The 20,896-nt window shown below is 34.0% G+C and overlaps 3 protein-coding genes and 1 long non-coding RNA gene across 9 annotated transcripts; 1 reads left to right on the top strand and 3 right to left on the bottom strand.

The window, feature by feature from the left end:
- Positions 1-1,633: 1,633 nt before the first annotated feature.
- On the bottom strand, positions 1,634-5,404 carry LOC106409603 (probable WRKY transcription factor 13). The gene is made up of 3 exons (XM_013850206.3): positions 4,114-5,404; positions 3,059-3,370; positions 1,634-2,128 (listed from the first exon to the last, which is right to left on the bottom strand). Exons 1-3 carry the CDS (start codon positions 4,596-4,598, stop codon positions 1,945-1,947), a joined length of 981 nt encoding a protein of 326 aa, XP_013705660.3. The 5' UTR covers positions 4,599-5,404; the 3' UTR covers positions 1,634-1,944.
- Positions 5,405-6,880: 1,476 nt separating this feature from the next.
- On the bottom strand, positions 6,881-8,796 carry LOC106408631. 4 transcript variants are annotated; one of them, XR_002659749.2, is made up of 6 exons: positions 8,184-8,779; positions 7,984-8,088; positions 7,756-7,907; positions 7,592-7,679; positions 7,270-7,420; positions 6,881-7,160 (listed from the first exon to the last, which is right to left on the bottom strand). It is a non-coding gene; the product is annotated as an uncharacterized LOC106408631 (long non-coding RNA). The 4 variants fall into 4 exon arrangements; XR_007326396.1 differs by having other exon boundaries at positions 7,270-7,679; positions 7,977-8,088; positions 8,184-8,796; XR_007326395.1 differs by having other exon boundaries at positions 7,270-7,679; positions 8,184-8,788.
- Positions 8,797-14,656: 5,860 nt separating this feature from the next.
- LOC106411241 (protein SLOW GREEN 1, chloroplastic) lies at positions 14,657-16,224 on the bottom strand. Of its 2 annotated transcripts, none has more exons than XM_022707018.2 (4): positions 15,555-16,224; positions 15,325-15,468; positions 15,170-15,250; positions 14,657-15,095 (listed from the first exon to the last, which is right to left on the bottom strand). In XM_022707018.2, exons 1-4 carry the CDS (start codon positions 16,173-16,175, stop codon positions 15,063-15,065), a joined length of 879 nt encoding a protein of 292 aa, XP_022562739.1. In that variant the 5' UTR covers positions 16,176-16,224; the 3' UTR covers positions 14,657-15,062. The 2 variants fall into 2 exon arrangements, with proteins under 2 accessions (XP_022562739.1, XP_013707411.1); XM_013851957.2 differs by having other exon boundaries at positions 14,657-15,069.
- Positions 16,225-16,976: 752 nt separating this feature from the next.
- On the top strand, positions 16,977-20,225 carry LOC106407364 (alkane hydroxylase MAH1-like). Of its 2 annotated transcripts, none has more exons than XM_048763460.1 (2): positions 16,977-19,283; positions 19,724-20,225. In XM_048763460.1, exon 1 carries the CDS (start codon positions 17,039-17,041, stop codon positions 18,536-18,538), a length of 1,500 nt encoding a protein of 499 aa, XP_048619417.1. In that variant the 5' UTR covers positions 16,977-17,038; the 3' UTR covers positions 18,539-19,283; positions 19,724-20,225. The 2 variants fall into 2 exon arrangements, with proteins under 2 accessions (XP_048619417.1, XP_048619418.1); XM_048763461.1 differs by having other exon boundaries at positions 16,977-19,569.
- Positions 20,226-20,896: the final 671 nt, after the last annotated feature.

Here is a 20,896-nt window from a genome sequence, read left to right as displayed (position 1 = left end):
TTCTTATAATTCTAAAAACCTGTAGAAACCGATTTCTACAGATTAGTTGTATTCTACAGATAAGAAATCAGTTTCTAAAATATGGAAACAAAATATCTGGGAATATTCACTTTCATATTTTGAAAAAAAACGATTTAAAAAAAAACAGAAAAAACAAAAAAAAACGTGGTAACCTTCTTCTCACGCCGTCTTCTATATTCCATTGACTGTTCACAAAATTTTCACAAAAGTTTCACATTATTTCTACCAAGTCAGTGTGAAAGTGAGTGAGTTAGGATTTAAGAACTTGAGACTTTGATTTTCTCCCCCTTTATTCGTGAAGGAGATGAGAAATTATGGGTTTTATCCCTAAGAAATCGACTTTAAAGAGTTGAAATCGTGTTTGGTCGGTTCAAATCAAGTGGGAATCAAGCCGGATATAACCGAAGAAAACTAAAAAATCGATTTGGAATACTTACGTGGGCACGAGATCGATCGGTCTATAATTCGAGATCGGTCGATCTGTATGAAATCGACCTTTGCCGATCGAGTGAAATGGACCAGGTCGATCAGTATATGTTCCGTGGTTTTTTTGTTCCGCATTATGATCAGGATCGATCGATCCGTTCGACCTTGTAATTTCGGATCGATCGATCCCGCTTGATCGAATCCATTATTTATTATATTTAAAAATTACAGTTTTAAGGGCATTATTGCCATTTTGAAAATAATTAGTCTAATAAGACATATAGCATATGAGATTAGTTTAAAAGGATATAGTTATTATTTTTTTTGTTTTAAAAAACAATTTTCCCAACTTGAAATATGCTATTTCATCTCCTTGATCGCAGCTTCCTGCAGCTTTCTCGTTTTAATTCTCAGGCTCCTTTGAATAATAATTTTTATTTTAAATTTCATACTGTTATTTAGGATTTTATATTATAAATATTATAAGACCTTGAATAAGTCTCCCTCTGACTCGGCAGTGCAAACAGGTCACAACTTTTCATGTCCGCGTAACTTATGATTTTAGTTTAATATTCGTTTTATTGATTTTTGTGATACAGTTAAATACTTTTTTTTGTCAAAAGGTTTCATAATATAGGTTGATCAACGTGTTAATAATTTCAAAAATTATTAATCTTTAGTTATCTAGACGCTCACGTCCAAAACGTATCCATTTGTAACTCCACGTAGTCGTGGACTAAGAATGTCTATAGCCTATAGGACCCATTGAGCTAATTTGTCTTCGATGGGTAGTAAGTTCTTTGAAAGGCCTATGAATTACAATGTAAGAGACCCATTAGGTTTATACTTCTCGCCCAGTAAGAGAACACTTTTGTTAACTTTTGAATACGTTAGGAATTTAAGATATAAGAAGCCCATCATGTGCAAGCCATAATGAAAGTTTATTGCGACATATAGACCCATGGTTAAGAATAAAAGTAGTTAAATGAAAGTTTCTTTTCGTTAATTGTAACACCAGGCATGCACAAGTATATCTCGTGAACTCTACGGTACCTCTATAACTAACTTACAGTATGATCTACTAGTGTTGTTTTACTACTCTGATAGTGGTTTTAATTGCTAATGTGTACTACTGATTGCTATAGCTGACAAAATAATGTTAAACAACCTGATGAAGCCGCAGAACTAAATAATAGTTTAAAACATATAGTCCTCAGATTGAAAAAGTACAGAAGTCATATTACAGTTGCTCAAAAAAAAAAGTCATATTACAAAACACAAACCTAAACCACCACACAAACACATTACACATGTTTTTAAATAACATCATCATACCTATTTCTTAGGGATAACATGTACATTGTTATTTCCCCTTTCTTAGTTTTATGGAGATATTGATTAATTATATCGATGATTAGTTCGACCTAAGATTGATTCGTTTTTTTTTTTTTGGATCAACTGATTGATTCGTTTTAGATTAAAAAAAAAATCAGAATATCACCAGAAGAAGTTGGAGAGAGGAGAGTGGTGAGAGGAGGAGAGAGAGTGGTCGTCGAGATGATTTGAAGGAGAGTGAAGATGTCTTCCTTCGTAAGTAGTGATTACCATTCTTGGATCATCTGCTAATCTCTCCACTCTCTTCTTCACCCTACACTTTTCTTGTGTGCATCTGTAATAGCTCCTACCATTTTAAATTTGAAATGATTAGTCAACTTAATTTTCGTTTTTATCATTTACAAAAATAAAATATGCACCACAACATTATACATCTGTGCATCTTTAGTGCGCAAAAGAGAAGATAGTTTTTTTCCAGTAGCCCAGCATAAAACCAATGTTCAACTATAGTCTTGAAAATATTTTCCTATTTTAAATGAAATGAAGATTCGTGTACCAAACTATATACACATAATCTATAACCCCAAAGGAACATATCTCATTAGAATTAATTCTTGTGTATAGGAAACCGAAATATCTAATGCTATATATAAACATCAAACAGATGATAAGAAGGCAAATGGAACTTTTTTTTTTTTTGTAACTTGGCTTAATGGAACTTTTTTTTTGAGCTCATGATAAAACTTTACGAAAGAGCTAAAGTAAAATTTTGAAGCACTATGTCAATTACCCAAACAAATCATTGCTGGTAAATGAAATGTCAACTTGAGAGAGAGAATCTTAAGGAAATCCCATATCAAATCATTTTCCATTTTTTTTTTGTAAACGGCTACTTCTTTTCTTACTTTACCGTATAACTAATAATCCCACTGGGCCAATAGTCTATGTTATACATAATTACTACAGAGAAATACCAGCAAGATTCTATTAATAATTTTCATTTCACTAGCAAAATCCCAAACCAAATTATAATCTTTACATTAAGTTAACGTTAAGAACTTGAATAATATACAGATTGATAATTAACCCAATTAAAAAATCTCTCAAGTCTTATGGTAGTCATCATTACCTCCAAGCAATAATTAAAGCCAAAGAGATAACTGATAACTCTATAAACAATATACACTAAAAGAAATACTAGAGTTAAAAACAATTTCGAATCAGTATAAGAAAACTAGTTATTTACTTATAAGCTAATCTAAGAAAAACAAATTACCTGGGATGTTGAGTGTTCTTGACAACTTTCTGACCATATTTTCTCCATCTATATCCATCATCTAACACGTCAACATCGCTTAGTGTCTCGAAGCAAAACCGAGGCTCCCTCACTTTTCTTCTTGTCTTAAGCTTCTTCATCATCAGGGTAGGCACTACTCCTAACGGCTTCGTGGTATGCTTATCACGAGGAGGAGTTTCATGATGTTGATGATCATTAATACCGCCACCTTCACCAACATCATTATCAATCTCAGTTACATGGTTGTTTTTCTTGCTGTATCCGTGGTATCCTGCTTGACTACTCCATGCCCTAAATTACATTAACACAACGCATCTGACATAATAAGTAGCTGCGTGCATGGCCACTTAAACCAAATGTAAATTTAGTCAAAGTACAAGCTGTATACGTCAAAGGAGCTTTCATCAACATATTAAAAATATTAGGATTTTTCTTTAACTTTTGGAAAATTGTGTTGTTCATTTCATCATTTGAATGCAAGAGTTTTACACTTTAAACGACGGATTGTATGTGCGGCGTGCGCATATAGTATTATATATGAGCTATGGTATGAATATGTAGAAAAGCATTAAATATACTTTTGAACTTGGTAACTTATCGCTAACTCCCTTAAGTATTAGTATAGTATATGCACGACGAATATGTGACGAATCCATCATAAAGGAATCATCATATCATATGACAGGAATGTAAATAGGGAGATTATATATATATATATATAAAGTTGTTGTTGTAGAGATATATTATACTCCATTAGTTTCAAATGATGTCTCAGGTAATTGTTGTTGTTTCACAATACTATTTTTGTTTATAATTAAATAAATTAGTTTTAAATAATATTTCAAAAGTTTTTTGTTTAGAAAATGTAATTTCATAGTATGTGTGCAAAAAACCAAAATTTCATTTATTAATCTGAGGGAGTATATATAACTATAGACCCTTATAAATATTTTTCAAGACAGATTCTCTAACTTAATTTTTTTGGAAAAAGATTCTCTAACTTATTTAATGAACTATTTTCATAAGTAACTTACCATGGATTTAAAGAGGGTCTTTGAGATGATATACCACTGGTAAGACAATGATGATCAGTATTAACAATACCATCATGAACATCCCTTTGCTTTGGTGAAGATAAAGAAGAGATCGAGATTAGGGTTTCCGGAAGATTCGCCATGACATTGATTGGATCTTGAGGATTAATAACAAAGGAAGAGGAATTATTGTGAAGGAAGGAGTTTAAGGAGTGATGACTTAGAAATGGAGAAGATGAAGATAGTGTTTGATAAGGGAAAGAGAATAAAAGCCCTAGATGGTTAGCATTATTAGGGTTTATAATGTTTTGTGGTTCATCAAACAAGCTTATTGCTTGGTTTATTGTACCCATCTTTCTCTTTCTTTCACGCAGAAGCTCGAAGGAGACGAGACTGTGTGTCTGCGTGTGCAAGAGAGGAGAGGAGAGGGAATTTTGTTTTTGGTGGATATTGGTTTGATTTTGGGTTGAGGCAATCCAGTCCATCCATGTGAGTGTTTCGACAAATATATAAGTGTTGGAAAATAAAGCTGCATGTGGGTCCAGTTGGAGTGGCTTTGTTTTACATGTGACTAAATGCTAAAGATTATTTTCCCTGATTTTGAAATTAAATATAAACTGATAAACAGTATTTGAATATCTATATTAATAACGTTTATATTTCGGTGTTACTCTTTAGCAAATTTGGATGTTTAAGTGAGATGATTGATAAAAAAAAAGAAAAAGAAAACGCGTCAGGGCATTCGAGAGAAAGATGAAGGGAGGTAGTGGGAGTTAACGTCGTGTCTCTTAAACGGCAGTCTGCTTTGGTTACGGCGTCACGTCACGTCCCTGAAACGGCGTTCATGTGTTATATATGTTACCTTTTATTTTTCTAATACAAGTAACCAAAAATAATCCAAAAACAAAACTTAACGGAAAATAAAATTCTAGAATTTTATGGCAAATAAAACCAGCATAATCTAACATTTCAGGTTGCTCAAAAAAATAAAAATCTAACATTTCAGAACTAGATGCTCAGAAAGAAATACCACTGAAAATCAATTTACAAATGATATACAATATAACAAAAACTCACAAACCGACTAATCCAGATCAACAAATCCAAATTCGTGTTACTTATACAAAAAATTGCCTAGTTTTATGATTTTTTTTGTGTGGAAATACCTAGTTTAATGAATTTAACTTGTAAAAGACACTATAATTTGTTGGACAATGCACTACTTTTATTTCTTATGGTTGACATTTTGAAAATCTATGAACTGAAGATTACTTGCCAAACATTTAATTAACTTTTCACAAATATAAATTACATATGTTTGAGAGGGATAATTGCACCGTTTTGTAATAATTGTTTGCCTAAACAAATCCAAATCCTCTAGAATTGGCGTTTCAAAAAGATTTTTTTTCTCTTTTAAGCCGTTTGTCAAAAAAAAAAAAAAGATTTTCTTTGCACCAATACATGTATATACATTTAGTTTCTGAAATCAGTTTCATGGAAAAATGGCCGGAGATGTGATGGGAATATATACACATCTATCACTTTCTTATAGCTAGGATTTCATATTTTCTTAGGGCATTTCCAATCCCTTTCTATTTTCTCCTCTAAAATAGTAAAAATGTTTCAATGGTATTTTATTTTTTACTTTATAATAGTATAAACCTATTTTTTTACTCTATATATAGAGTAATTTTTTATTTTTTTTTATCATTCTATTTTTTACTTTAAAATATAGTACCAGTGGAGCAATATCCAACTCTATTATAAAATTATTTTATTTTAGAAGAAAAATAGAGTAAACTATTAGAGATAGTTTTACGTGGATGCACCTAAATAATTTATTAGACTGCTATTATTTTGGGAATCCGAAAGGAATATATCTATGATTAGGAGCAATGATGAAAAACCTTAGGTGCAAATCTGTTCCTGTACACTGTGTGTGTGGATATCATGATTATGATGTGATGAATTAGGCTTCTATTCGATATTTTCTCGTTTTAAAAATTGCACCTTATATAAATTGTTAAAGAATTATTAATCATACAAGAGAGAAAAGTTTCTTACCTTTTTCTCGTTTTACCTTTTGCAAGATTGCATTTTGTAATAGTTTCATCAAGTTTAGAAAACCCCACCGTTTCTCAAATTCCCAACCCACTTATTTTGCTCCTTTTACTGTACATGATAACTCATATCCGTATTTATAAGATATCAAAGTACTTTTGCTTTGATATGTTGAGAATGGCAACCGATTCTTCAGAATTTTTAAAATGGCTTAACAAAATCTGTCAGATCTGGTGGATATGTGAAGCTAGATTGTAATACATTAACTAGAGAACTTTTATTCAAATCGAAATTTCCTGTTTAACGGGTTTAAAAAAAAATACTTGTGTCTTAGGTTAACTAGTAACCACACGCGGCACGCATATATTCGTATAGCTGAAAGTTAGGGGTGTCAAAATGGATCAAATGGGTCAACTCAACCCATAACCCAAATGGGTTGACTGTTAATGGGTCATGGGTCAACCCAACCCTTTTATTAATGGGTTGAGTTGATCCATGACCCATTAAATTAAATGGGTCAGATGGGTTAATGGTTGACCCATCAACCCAACATCTTTATAATAAATTTTAAGAAACAAAGAAGCAACATGATAAAAACATAAACACTTAAACATAGAGAGAAAAAATGATGAATCCAAAGCTTATAACGATAAAAAAAGTTTCATTATTCATCAATATCAAGCTTCAGTTTTGAAAAAAAAGGGTATTGAGTCATATAAAGCGTTGTTATGAAGCACTCTGCGATAGCAAGGGAATACATAAACGTTATGCAGGAGAGGGTTACTCTAATCAACAATAAAATTTAAATAAGGTCCCTTTAACTTGTGATGATCAAGACTCATGCGCACAAGAAACATTAGGGGTCAGCAAAAGATGCAGCATATACTAAGGAAAAGTAGTTTAAATCAAACAAGTTTCAAAACTTACAAGGCATATACTCAGCTTCTGGGTGCACTGTCTCTCTTCAAGAAACAACAAAGAGGCTCCTGAAGATAAAGAAACTTCGATCGTTAGATTGTGAAGGTGGTGAGAGCTTGAGAAGAGAGAGCGAGGCAGGGGAGATGAGAGAGGAGGAAGCAGAAGCTTTGAATGCACCTGAGAGGTTGGATGAAGAGATGATGACTTTAGCTGAAATGCAATCAGTGTTAAAGAGAAAGAAACCGAAGGTGAAGATGCCTAGAAGCTTCAAGAAAGGGCAGGTTTGGGCGGAGTTACTGTCTGGTAAGTGAAGTCGTCTCTTTGAACCCTTTTAACGTATGAATCACTTGGTTAGATTTTGAGAGTGAGAAACTGATCTCTTGGGTGAAGATCAGTTCTTGTGGGAGGTTCAGGGTTTCAGAGAAAGCTTTGGTTGAACAAGTGAAACATGTTGTCTTATGTGGGCATGTTGTCTTATAAAGCTTATATAAGATTGTACCTTCACGTTGTCAACTGCGAGAGGGTTGCACGAGAAGTATACCAGATATATCCCAGGAAAGGCTCTGTCTGGGCTGTCCACTCAGAGACTAGTAACACAAACATAAACAAGAAAGCAAATTTTAGCATCAACAAGAAAGTATCTTTAGGACCAAGAAAGCTAACCTGATAAGAAGAGAACAAAAAAAGGGCCAAGCAACTCAAAACAAAACAAGGGCCAAGCAACTCAGCATTGTCTCTATGATCGAAGAAAGCCTTAGCGAGCTCGGACCCTGATGCGTACCCTCCCAAGTGGCCAGAGAGATTGCACTAAACTCCTGAAAGGATCTCTGATGTTTAAACGCGACAATAGCAAATGGAAAACGAGGGCTAAGCATTATAAGAACCTGTTACCAGCTGTTGGCTCTGATAAGATCCGGAATGTGATGGATATGACACTGCTTATGGAGGTTTAGCTGCTGCTCTGGTCGATGATCCTTTGTGGGTGATGCCGCTGCTCTGGTATATCAGAAACCCAAAAAAAAAAAACAATCAGATATTGGAGAACGAATCTATTGAATTGAATCAAGAGCAAAGGTGATGCCACTGCAAACCTTTAGAAATTGACGCTTCAGAGTTGAATCAAGATCGAACAACCCAACAGCCTAATCACCGAACAAAGGATTGAACACAATCAGATCTTTACTGAAATTGAAATCGTGGGTTTGGAAGAGACGATGACGTCTTTTGTTTTCATTTTTTTTTTTGTAACACAAGTTTTATGTTTTCATTAAAACAGATTTTCTTAATTAAAAACTAAATGGGTCAGATTTGACCCAACCCAATAGACCTATTTAACTTGTTAACCCATTAACTTGTTTATCCATTAACCCATTAATCCATTAACTTGTTAACACACTAACCCATTGGATCAAAAATAAACAGTTCATTTGGGTTAATGGATCAATTTGGGTTGGGTCAACCCATGGGTCATGACCCATTTTGACACCCCTACCGAAAGTAATGCACGTTTTATAATTTATATTTATAATTTATACATTAGAGCACTTCTTAGTTCATTCCTTTATCCATTTTAAACTCTTTTGTTTCATATAACCATTAAACAAAATATGACCTTTGCTTTAAGAATATTATGAGCTGGAATTTGCCCGGCATATGTGAACTATATACTGTCCTTCCGAATAATTTATAACATTGTTTCAGAAAAAGCTAGCTATAACATAACAATAATTTTCTATATTCCAAGTAATACATGCATTCTTCTTGTTATTTTTCAGATTAAAATAAATTGAAAATATCCGCAAAACATTATCATATCTATAATATTTTGAAAATAGGGGGTGAGAGAGAGAGAGAGAGAGAGAGTTAAAAACCAAAATTTTGTGTAGTTAAACACTCCCCATCACATTTTTTTTGTTAAGTATCTAAAAAAACTCAAAAGTGAAAAAGAAAGAAAAATATCTGAAACCAGAACTTATAATATACTGTTAATGAGTTAGAAAATGTTCTTATAATCTTATTGCTGTCGTAAGAAACACGTCACTGTGACCGCTGGTCCGTGGATTAATAGTATAACGAACATACACGTAACTCGTAACGTTCGTGTATCTGGTTTAATATTTTATGATTCATTTCTATTCATCTGGCCAAAAAGAGGAAAAGGGTAAATTTTTGTTTGAGAAAAATTAATAATATGAATCTGATTAATGGGACTACAGAAGTGGGGAAGAGACTGGAGTGTGGGTTGGCGAAAGTGATCATTCCGTTTTTTTTTTTTCCTTTTTTTCTCATTTATTTAACTTGCTTGTGTGTGTGTTCGTTCGAATGTGTTTAAATTTTACATTATTTTTTTTTCACATCCATCACCTTTCTTCATCTCTCTTTATCCCTTCAATAATTACATTTTCAGTGATCTCTGTACAATGGTAGTTTCATTTCAAATAGTATATCTAACTATGGCTGTAACTATGACTAGTCTAGTCGGGTCCGATCAAGACTGATCCTCTAGATTTGTGTAACCGGAATATTGTACCAGATAGGCAAACAACACTTGTGAGGATGTTTATCGAAATCGTTAATTACCAATTTGATCGGTGGTTTATAAACGAGTTTGAAAGAACAGTCACAATCTATTATGAACAAGATATGAGTAAAGTGTCATATTTATGTTTAATATCAACTAGTAAAGAGGTTGTCGGATCAACTATATATATTAATTTAAACCTAACTTAAACCAGCTAACGATTTCGATCAATAGCCAAAAACACAATTCAGTTTAGCTCATTCAAACTAGCTAGAGTGAGACGCCTTTATCAAATCTCAAATGCATTTATCTCATTGACTTTCTAAACAAATTTTGTAACATGTAAAGTTGACTTCGGGTTAGGGGCACAACTAGTGAAACCCACTAAAAAGGCAACGTTACAACATTACAAGAAGAAGAATACTTTTCTAGTAATTGGAAAGAGATGATAAAGTGGGGGATGAAGAGAAATGATGACACCAAGCGGGCCGGACTCTGCGTCTGTTAGTGTGATAATTTGTGTAAAGTAGAATAGAATATGATTATTATTGTGTTGTGTTTAATAAGATAATACAATATGCATATATATAGTGGTAACATTAACATAATGTTAACACTAGATAATGATAATTTTCCTAAACACTTAATATAAATATGCTAGAATATATTGAGAGTAACTTGTTCTTCAAGTCTTTCCTTTTAGTCTTGAAGGTCTTCATGGGTTTCACGGGCTTCACAGTCTTGGTCCGTAAGATACATATCTTACGGCCCACGTATCTCTAATACTCCCCCGCACGACAAACGTGGGATGCAACACGCAAATCTGCAATCACAAAGCAGACCACGTATGTCGTGGACACTATGTCGAGGAAAACAAATCAGTAGATTCCTTCGGGAATAAACTTCAACTTAGACAAGGAGGGATGAAAACTTCAGCTCTTCTTTGGTCTTGACAATGGAAATACATCCCGTGGACGCAACTGCAACTCCACGAACAATCGTCCTTAACTTGGACAGTCCATAATCGGACTAAAACAGACCAAAAAACATGAGCGTTCTACTAGAACTCCCCCGTAATGGTTAAACTATAACCAATAAAATCTCAAACTATGAGAAAACAATACGACATAAACTCTGAGAAATTCTAAACTATAGAAAATCTCTAACAAAAATAACCCATGTGAAATCATAAACCCTTAGCATTACTAAAACCCTCGTATTCTCTTGCACTCACCCGACTAAAACCAAGAAATAATCATACAAATAAAAAAAACCAAAAAAAAAGAAAAAAAAACCACTGGAATATAAAACTAAAATCCAACAAACCCCATTGACTTTATGGAACTTGATCACGTGAACACAAACTCAAACTTATGTTGCTTCACCTCATCATCATCTGGATCGTCTTCGGCACCATCATCTCTTTCATCGTCAACACCACCGATGATAAGCATGATCAAAAGCTTAAAACTTGCGGAAGTTTTATTTTAGATCCCTAAGAATCGAATGCTCTGATACCATGTAAAGTAGAATAGAATATGATTATTATTGTGTTGTGTTTAATAAGATAATACAATATGCATATATATAGTGGTAACATTAACATAATGTTAACACTAGATAATGATAATTTTCCTAAACACTTAATATAAATATGCTAGAATATATTGAGAGTAACTTGTTCTTCAAGTCTTTCCTTTTAGTCTTGAAGGTCTTCATGGGTTTCACGGGCTTCACAGTCTTGGTCCGTAAGATACATATCTTACGGCCCACGTATCTCTAATAATTTGACAAACATTATATTGATCCGACCAGCCAAAGCTGTCTTGTAATGTCCCTCCTCTGTCACTTTATCCCTGCCGACCCATCTAGAATTATTCCCTTTGCTTATTCATCTCTAGCTCTCCTCTCTCTCTCTGCATTTTCTTTTGTCATATCCACCCATAAAACCTTAATTAACATTTCATTTCTATCGGAAAATATTCGTTGATAATTCTAGAAAACCCGCGTTATATATCTCCAACCTAACTGCAAAACATTATTTTAATATGATTTTTACGCCAAATCTTCTCCAATGGAACTGCAAAAATCATTCTATTTTAGTGCAACACTAAAATTTGACACCAAATTTGGTGTGACACTATTCACCACACTAAAATACTATTCATCCCAATAAAACACTATTTACTTATTTTATTATTAAAACATACAATTAAATAAATGATAAATAAAAAATTTAATACATATAATATTATAAAATAGTTTTAGTGTGAAGTTTAGTAATATGATTGGAAAAGACCTTGGTTTTAGTGTTAAAATTACACCAAAATAGTATAGTTTTGACACTAAAATGGTGTTAGTGGTTGGAGATGCCCGAAGAACATTGACGTATTTAAACTACTAAAGGACCAAAACCAAAATTATTTGTCCTAACTTATCGAAGTAATCAAAATGTAGACATCTATGGCTTCGAATGGTAAAAGCAGTTCAAGCAGGACAGATCAAGCAGATCATGCAGATCAAGCAGGACAAGTGCATATCAAGCAGGATAAGTGCAGATCAAGTGGATCATGCAGGAGAAAACCATATCAAATAATATTGTAACTTATGAATGACAAAATCAGTTCAAAACTATATATCATATATTAAAACAATAAAAATGACACTTAGATATCTAAATAAATATCTTAGATGTTATAGGATCGGCCGAAATGCCTGTAAATGTTTTATAAGATACTTATACTTCTTTTATTTTCTTATTTATAAAAATTAAATATTATATGACAAAAAATAATAAGTTGAGAATGATAATTTTGTATTGTTAAAGTTGTAAGTAAAATAAAATAAAAATATTGTATTCATAAAAGTAGATAAATATATTTTTAAAGTTATGTGTTGTAACAAAGTTATTTATTGACAAAAAAAAACAGATCAACACTACCAAATGTTGGTAGATTAAATCTGCATGCGGATCTGTTGTTTTTTTCACAAAAAGACAAAAAATATTGAACTGCATGCAGATCTCCCGCTTGAACTGCTTTTACAAACAGAAAATAGTGAATGGTGAATGCAGTGCGGGAGAACTGCATGTGCGGGAGAACTGCATGTGCAGGAGAACTGCATGTGCAGGAGAACTGCACTTGTCCCACCCCTCCATTCGAACACTATATATACCGTCTGTTCCTAGTTTTCATCTATTCGTATTATCAAATTTTGCCTGCTCTTTGAGTAGATCCACTTACGTCATGTTAAAATATAATCATTATACATCGGGGGATCGATAAGTTTCTTCAAATTATTAACATATATACACTTGGGGAGGGGGGTAAAAAGAGAAACAAAAACATCAGTGACAAACGTCAACACATGAAAAAGAACTGAACACTAATTAAACCACAATCAAGTGAAACTCGAAACCCTAACATGGAGGGACCATCAAATCATTGGATATAACTACACCAATCAAAAACTTGATTCTGAGTTAATTTTGGCATAAATATAGTTTCGTGATATGCAAATGGGGGTCCCATCTCAATATGACAGAATTTAGGGTAAAATTATATGAATAATAAAAAACGATCTTACCATAAAAGTCATTCGTTATTATTACTTATGTTTGCCATTATTCTTTGTGGGGTCCGAAAATAACTTTTTCCAAGTTCACGGCCAGGAAGTCAAGTTATGTGCTACCTATTTTTTTTGTAACTACGTTGTCTCTTTCCGAATCCAAATGGGCCCTTAAAGGAGTCACTAGGCCAACAAAGAGGAAATGAGCTTCTAGTGTTAAAGCCCGTTATCATTTTCTTGTGAAATGTACATTTTGTTTTTTTTTTCTTTTAAAGTCAGGGGTTTTTTGGTTTAACAGTTCGAGCAATTAGGCATATTTCCCTTTTTGTTATTTGAGCTGCGACTCAACTAGGTTATTGCCGTCTTAGGGTATTAGAACTAGGAATCTCGCCGATCTCCAAAAGACACTCTATAACTTCAAATATGAAGTTTTGAGAAGTAAAATTCTATATTTGAAGTTTCACTACTCAAAACTTCAAATTTGAAGTTTCATATTTTTATTTGCATTTTGGTCCCTACAATCACACATCACCTTTATGATTTGTAAATATTTTCTCGTTTATTATTTTAATCCTTAAAAAAATAATATCTCATAAATATTCTAAATTTTGTTTACAGATTTTAAATTTTACATATAAAATTAAATAAAACTTTAAAATATTTTAAACTAGATTTAGATAATAATAATATACAAAAGAAATTTAACTAAAAGATTTTAAAAAATTACATGAAGACATAACTATTACACAAATTTAAATATTACAACAACACTAATAATCAGGTAAGTTTGATCCGGAACCTTCAAACTTTTCAAATATTGTCCAAATTTTTTTGTGTAACTAAAGATGGTTGTTGTTGTTATTTTTGACATCTTTTTCTTAAAGTTCTTTCTTGTTCATATCGAATTTTCACGAGTATTAATATCATCGAAAAAAGTAGTCTTTTAGCAATATTTTATGTTTCTCTTTTACTTTCTTGTTCTGATTTAATGTATTTACAAGTATCAATATCATATGATTTCAACAACTTTTAGCTCGTAATCTACAAAGTAAAAATGAAGAGATCCATTTTTACTTTGAAATGCACTAATAGATCATATATGCATTACGAAAATCATTTTATGGAATAATATGGTATTTTGTTTGAAGTTTAATATTAATTAAATTATTTTTATTTAATATTTTTATGTTTTAATAGAATATTTATTTATTAATATTGTTGTAATATGTTTATATATGTACTAGTTATTTATAAAAATTTTATGAATTCAAATTAGTTATGACAAATATAAAGACCATATTATAAAATATAAATAGTTTTTAAGTTATAAAATATAAATAGTTTTGAACTCGAGTTTGAAGTTTTGCTTTTGGAAAAAAACACATTTAAATTTTAAATATAAAGTTTTGAAAACTTCAAAATAGAGTTTCGTTTTGAAGATGCTCTAAGTAGATACTGGTGGAAGAGTGGAAGAGATGAATCAATAAACGCACACCAGAGAGATTAACACTGAAGAAAGAAAGTTACAAACTCTCATGTCTGATTATAACTACACGCGAATCTAGAAGGAGAAAAATCAAAAACAAAAACTGCCTTCTCCATGGTTCCATAAGCAGCCATGGACATTTTATACCTGAAAATTCTCTTTATAAAGCAAATGATATTTAACTGATGAAGCTTTAAGAAGATAACCAGCCGTTGATTTACTTCCCGTGAGTAAACTTAGCTTTGAAAGTGTTCTGAAGTCGTTCTCGGGATTTGGCTTGAGCAGCCAACGCAACATCGTCAAGAAACCCCTTTTGTGGGAATTCTTCAGGTACAAGACTCCAATAGATCTCAAACTGTTGATCTGCTTCCTCCTTTTTATCCATTAAGCTATACACTATCCCCTGAAAAAAATTACCAGCAACTTCCTCTAAGTGGCAGTATACACAATATAGCTGAGAGATGAGTCAATAAATATTCATTTTCCTCATGAATAAAAATTACCTGGCAAAGATACGGTCGAAAATCTCGAGGGTTATCATTCACCATCTGTTGAAATATCTTTAGAGCTTCTTCAAATTGGCCCTGAGGTTTCAAACCAATCTCACATAAGTAGTACATATCCATTATTCCCTCTACATCGTTCAAAAACTGCTTACCTTCACAATATGCATTTGGCCGATCAAGACTTGAATGTTTCTCTCCTCGGTCACTCGGTTTCCTTGCCGAGCAACTTCCATAGCTTCATTCAGCATATCAAAGACAGATGAGTCATGAGACTTGTGCATTACCATAGCCAGACCCTGCAAGGGAATAAGACAATACAAATTCTATTACCGACAAACCAAAAAGAAACACAATTTATCCTAAAGGAGAGAAAAACACATACGTGCAAAGCTCTGATCAGAAGAGGGTTATCTCTGAGAATATCCTTAAACAACCTCTTGGCTTTGCTCAACTGCTCCATCGTCTCATAGCAAAGCGCTTCTAGAAGCTTCCACTCAACTTCACGAGGCTCTAACTTAATCAGCTTCTCAACGTACTTGACGGCGTCTTCAGGTTTCCCTCTCCTCATCTTCTTATACAAAACAGCCTTCATCGCCTCCATGTTCTCCGGCTCACTCTCCAGAACCTTCTCGAACATTTCCTCGTCCTCTAGCTCCGATTGAGAGCTCGCAGTCGCAGTGGGCAGCGATAAAGCAGGCTTCGAAGAACAGAGCCCTAGGAAGACAAACGACCCGACGATAAAGATCGCAGCTTTTCTCGCTAGAATCTGAACGAAGTCCTTGGAAGAAGGAGGCGTCGAGGAGCGTATGAGAGGGAGATGTGAAGAGGGCGAAGCGAAATTGAGGGATTGGGAGAGTTTGGGAGCCAAAGGTCGAGTCTTTCTCCACGGAGATTGAAACCCATTTGGATTAAGGAAGTGGGTCGGAGTAAAAGTCTGTGCTTTTTCCCGGCGGCGGTGGAATTTAGCCGGAGAAGAGAGGGCAGATACTCCGATGGAACTCATTATTCTCAAGAGACAATCTCAAGGGAGCATTTACGAGAGTTTATATTTTTACAGTGTCTTTTGTGTAAATATAAGTTAACTGAAAAGAGTTCACTTCTCTAGACTCTACTGTTGAATTCTACACTTAATCCCCCAATAGTTTTTGTTTTATCAATAAACCCCTTAATCCTGAAAATTTAATCACTGTACCACCCATCCTATTCAATTCGAATTTATTCCAAAGTAATAAAATTGCTTAATCTTTTTAATTAATTAAAATGCATTTAAATAATTGCGTTGAGTGTGATATATTGGATGGATTTTTCGATTATTGAACTTCTTTCAGATTTGATGACAACTCAATCTTTAGTCTGAACTTGGAAGGGTTTTACATTTATGAAGCATGTAGGGTTTTGCATCTACATATGCATTTAGCTTGTTTTTGATCTGATGACGATCGTTTGCATGCATCTTTTAAAATTGGAAACGATAACTAATTGATCAAATGATTTAATGTTGCTACACATACCAATGCAACCACAAAATTAATTCATGTGTATATAATTAATTTCTTACATGTTCTATATATCATACAAGTTCTTGTATGAATTACTCGTTCATTAGAAAAATCATTTTTCTTTGTGGGAGAAACGCTTTTGTGACACGTCTGTAATGGGAGGATCTTTCACGTGCATATTGAGTATAAAACTGGTAACAATAACTAGTTGATCAAATGATTTACTGTTGTCACACGTACCAATGCATCCTCAAAACTAAATACATGTGCATATAATTAATTTCTCCGTGTTATATATAGCAACGAAGTTCTTGCATGATTTACTAACTCATAAGAAAAAAAAAAATCATTTTGTGACAAGTCTATAATGGCGATGATCATAGGCTTTCTTGATATTTTCATAGCATTCATTTTCTTCCTTGTCTTCCGTTGTCTCTTGCTTTACAAGCAAACTCACAAGCCTTTGCCCACGAACTGGTCGGTTCTTGGGATGCTTCCGGGTCTGCTCCTCCAAGTCCATCGTATCTACGACTGGATCACCGAGCTCCTTGAGGCCACCGGAATGACGTTTTGCTTCAAAGGACCATGGCTAAGTGGAACTGACATATTGCTCACTGTTGATCCGGTGAATATCCACTACATCCTAAGCTCAAATTTCGTTAACTACCCTAAAGGAATGGAGTTTAAGAAGATATTTGAAGTCATCGGAGATGCCATTTTCAACATCGACTCGGGTATGTGGGAGGACATGAGGAACTCGTCTCATGCCATTTTTAGCCGTCAAGACTTTCAAAGGCTTTGGGTGAGTACAAGCGTGAGCAAAATAAATCAAGGGCTTGTTCCTATCCTTGATAACGCTGTTGAGAAAAACATCCTTGTCGACTTGCAAGATGTGTTCCAGAGATTCTTGTTCGACACGTCCACCATTTTGATGACCGGGTATGACCTAAAATGTCTCTCCATTGAAATGCCTAAAGTTGATTTCGGTGGCGCTGTGGATGGAGTTTCAGATGCAATTTTCTATAGACATGTCAAGCCAGCTTTCTTGTGGAAGCTACAATATAGGTTTGGTGTTGGAGTAGAGAAGAGGTTGAGAAGAGTCCTCGCGGTTTTCGATGAACTGCTCGAGAAGATCATATCGGCTAAAAAGGAAGATATCAAAAGTTATGACACAAAAGGAGAGGTGACAGATGTATTAACATATTACATGACTCTAGACACGGTAAAGTATAAGCACTTGAAAACAAGTAACGATAAATTTCTCAGAGATACTATTTTAGGTTTCTTGATCGCGGGACGAGACACAACCGCCTCGGCTCTCACTTGGTTTTTCTGGCTCCTCTCAAGAAACCCTGAAGCAATGACCAAGATCCGACAAGAGATTAACAAGAAGATGCCAAAGTTCGATCCTGCGGATTTAGACAAACTCGTGTATCTACACGGTGCCGTGTGTGAGACGCTAAGGCTATATTCACCAGTCCCTTTTAACCACAAGTCACCGGCAAAGCCAGACGTGCTTCCAAGTGGGCATAAAGTCGATGAGAATTGGAAGATAGTCATCTCAACTTATGCATTGGGGAGGATGAAATCTGTATGGGGAGATGACGCAGAAGAGTTCAGACCAGAGAGATGGATTTCAGCCAGTGGGAGGCTGAAACATGAACCTTCGTATAAGTTTTTGGCGTTTAACGCTGGTCCAAGAACTTGCTTGGGGAAAAAGTTAACGTTCTTGCAGATGAAGACAGTGGCTGTGAACATCATACAAAACTATGAGATTCAGGTCGTTGAAGGGCACAAAACCGAACCAGTTCCTTCTGTTCTTCTTCGCATGCAACATGGTCTCAAAGTTCGTGTAGCTAAGATTTGATTTTATCGGTTTTCTAAATAAGTTGTTTAGATATCAAGACAAGCTGTGCTTGTGCCAATTGCTTAGTGCTTACCACTGTTTTCTAAACATATCTTATGTCATTTACTGCTTATCATTTCATAATATTACGTATGGGGTATGGGTGTATTTCTTTTGAGTTGTTAAATCATATTCATACATTTAAGTACAAATTAACCTTGGAGATTTTTTTACCAGCTCGATCACAGATATTTCTGAGATGAATCTTTTGGTTTGGTACTTTAGTTCCAATTTTTTCCCCTTTCTTTCAATTTAAATTTACATAAAAGTAAGAATATTCACAGGTTTTTTAACAGATGAGGCTTCGAAGACAAAATACATTTTTCACATAATCTGAATTCAGTCTTTGCAGACAAAAAGATAGGTGGGACCGTGGGAATTGAAGAGGTAGTTGGTTGCTAAATGATAATGTCAAGAGAAGAAACCACACTAAGAGCATGTTTATAGGGAGCTCCTGAGGTAGGTGTCTTAGTAAAATTAGGATTTAAAAAAAAAAAATAGTAATTAAGAGAAAGGACGTTGCTTAAATAAGGGCTAGAACAACCGTGTCTTAGAAACACCTGTTCTAATTGTATTGGCCAGAGATTTTGAGAAGGAAACAAAAAAACGTTCCCTACGAAGAAAGAAAAGTCGAGACCCTTTGGTTTCTCTATCTCCCCTCTCTCAGGTGCTCCCGGACGAAGAAAATCGCATGCTGAATCGAAAGGTAAAGCTTTATTGTTTTGTTTTTGTGTTTGAATCCTTTGATTATGTGTTTGAATCATTCAATTATGTGTTTGAATCTTTCACTGAGATTCTTATAAACTATGAGAGATGATGATTTCGAAATTCTTTTTTTATGATTATTGCTGGATGTGAGTCGACCATCCGTGACAGAAGCTGAAAGGTTGAAGCTTATCTCCAAAGGATGTGGTCCTAAAACCGTAGGCATGTGATCTTTTTGGTTCAGTTAATTTGTAGAAGAAAAATGATCTGATTGGTTTTTAACCACGGTATGGACCAGATTGTGATCCTCTGTTTGAAGCCACGGTATGGGCCAGATTGGTCCATGTCTCCACTGAGCAACAACTCTCTATAAAATCTAAACTTCCTTTAGAATAAAAAGCTTGGGGCTTTTTGTTAAATTTGTTTCATTGGATGTTGTAGGTGAGAAGGGAAGGAGAATCAGGGAGTTGACATCTCTTGTGGAGAAGAGATTCAGGTTTCCTCAAGACAGTGTTGAGCTTTACGTTGAGAAGGTTGCCAACAGAGATCTCTGTGCCATTGCTCAGGCTGAGTCTCTCCGTTACAAGCTCTTCGGTGGACTTGCTGTTTGCAGGTATGTACATTTCATAAAAATAGATGCAGTGTATCTGTAAAACCATGTTAGAAACCTGATAGCTTCACATAGTGATATCATCACACATTATAATGTGGAACCAGTTACTTGTTGTGTGTGTAATATGGTACGAACTGATGAATACAAACAGTATAATCTGTTTCCTCTGTAGCCCTTCTGTTCTCTTCTTTTGGTCTCAGTTGCAAGCTTTTTTAGGGTCGTGTCCGAGTGTTAAGATAGCTTTCCTTGTTGTAATGTTCTGAGTTGCTAACTTCTTGCTTCTCTTTTGGTCTGAGATTATAATATATTCTGAAGTGCAAGCTTTTCTTTCTTGTTTTGGTATGAAGTTGTTAACTTGTAATGATCTGATCTCTATTGGGATTTGAGCTGTGAGTGTCTTTTGATCTTTGTTGTTGCTGGTGAGGTTTCAATCTATAACTTGTAATAATTTTTTTTTTTTTAAAACCTCTAATTAAGAACCTACCAATAAAGCATTAAAATTAAAGGTCTCTTAACAAAAAAATTTAACTTCACTTTACTACTTTAAAAATTACTAAGAACCCCTAAATGGGTTCCCCCAATAAATTAGAGCATGATTATTGGAGGGTTCTTATAGCGGAATATAACAATCAGTCTCTTAACTTTTAACTAAAAAGGTTAAGAACCAGCTCTTAAAACTCTTATTTAAGAACCGGTTCTTAGCTTTTTTAGTTAAAAGTTAAGAGACATGTTCTTATATTTTTATATTCCGCTAAAAACTCCACCCTAAAAACCCTCCAATAATCATGTTCTAAGCTAGTCAACCGAGGAGATCCAAAGAAGAATGTGCTAGCTGCTAACTTATCTAAACTGGTATTGTACCGTTTCATGTCACTTTCGAATTCAATTTTTTTGTTTGTTTGTTAAATTTTCTTTCTTTCACAAAGTTTATACAAATGTATAAAACTTATTTTGTTTTATTAAACTGGAAAACTGAATCAATCACATAACATTTTAAAAAT

This window comes from Brassica napus, chromosome C7 (genome assembly GCF_020379485.1).
Source record: "Brassica napus cultivar Da-Ae chromosome C7, Da-Ae, whole genome shotgun sequence".
Lineage (NCBI taxonomy): Eukaryota > Viridiplantae > Streptophyta > Magnoliopsida > Brassicales > Brassicaceae > Brassica > Brassica napus.
Note: the sequence above shows the minus strand (reverse complement) of the source record. Positions and strands in the feature narration are given on the sequence as shown.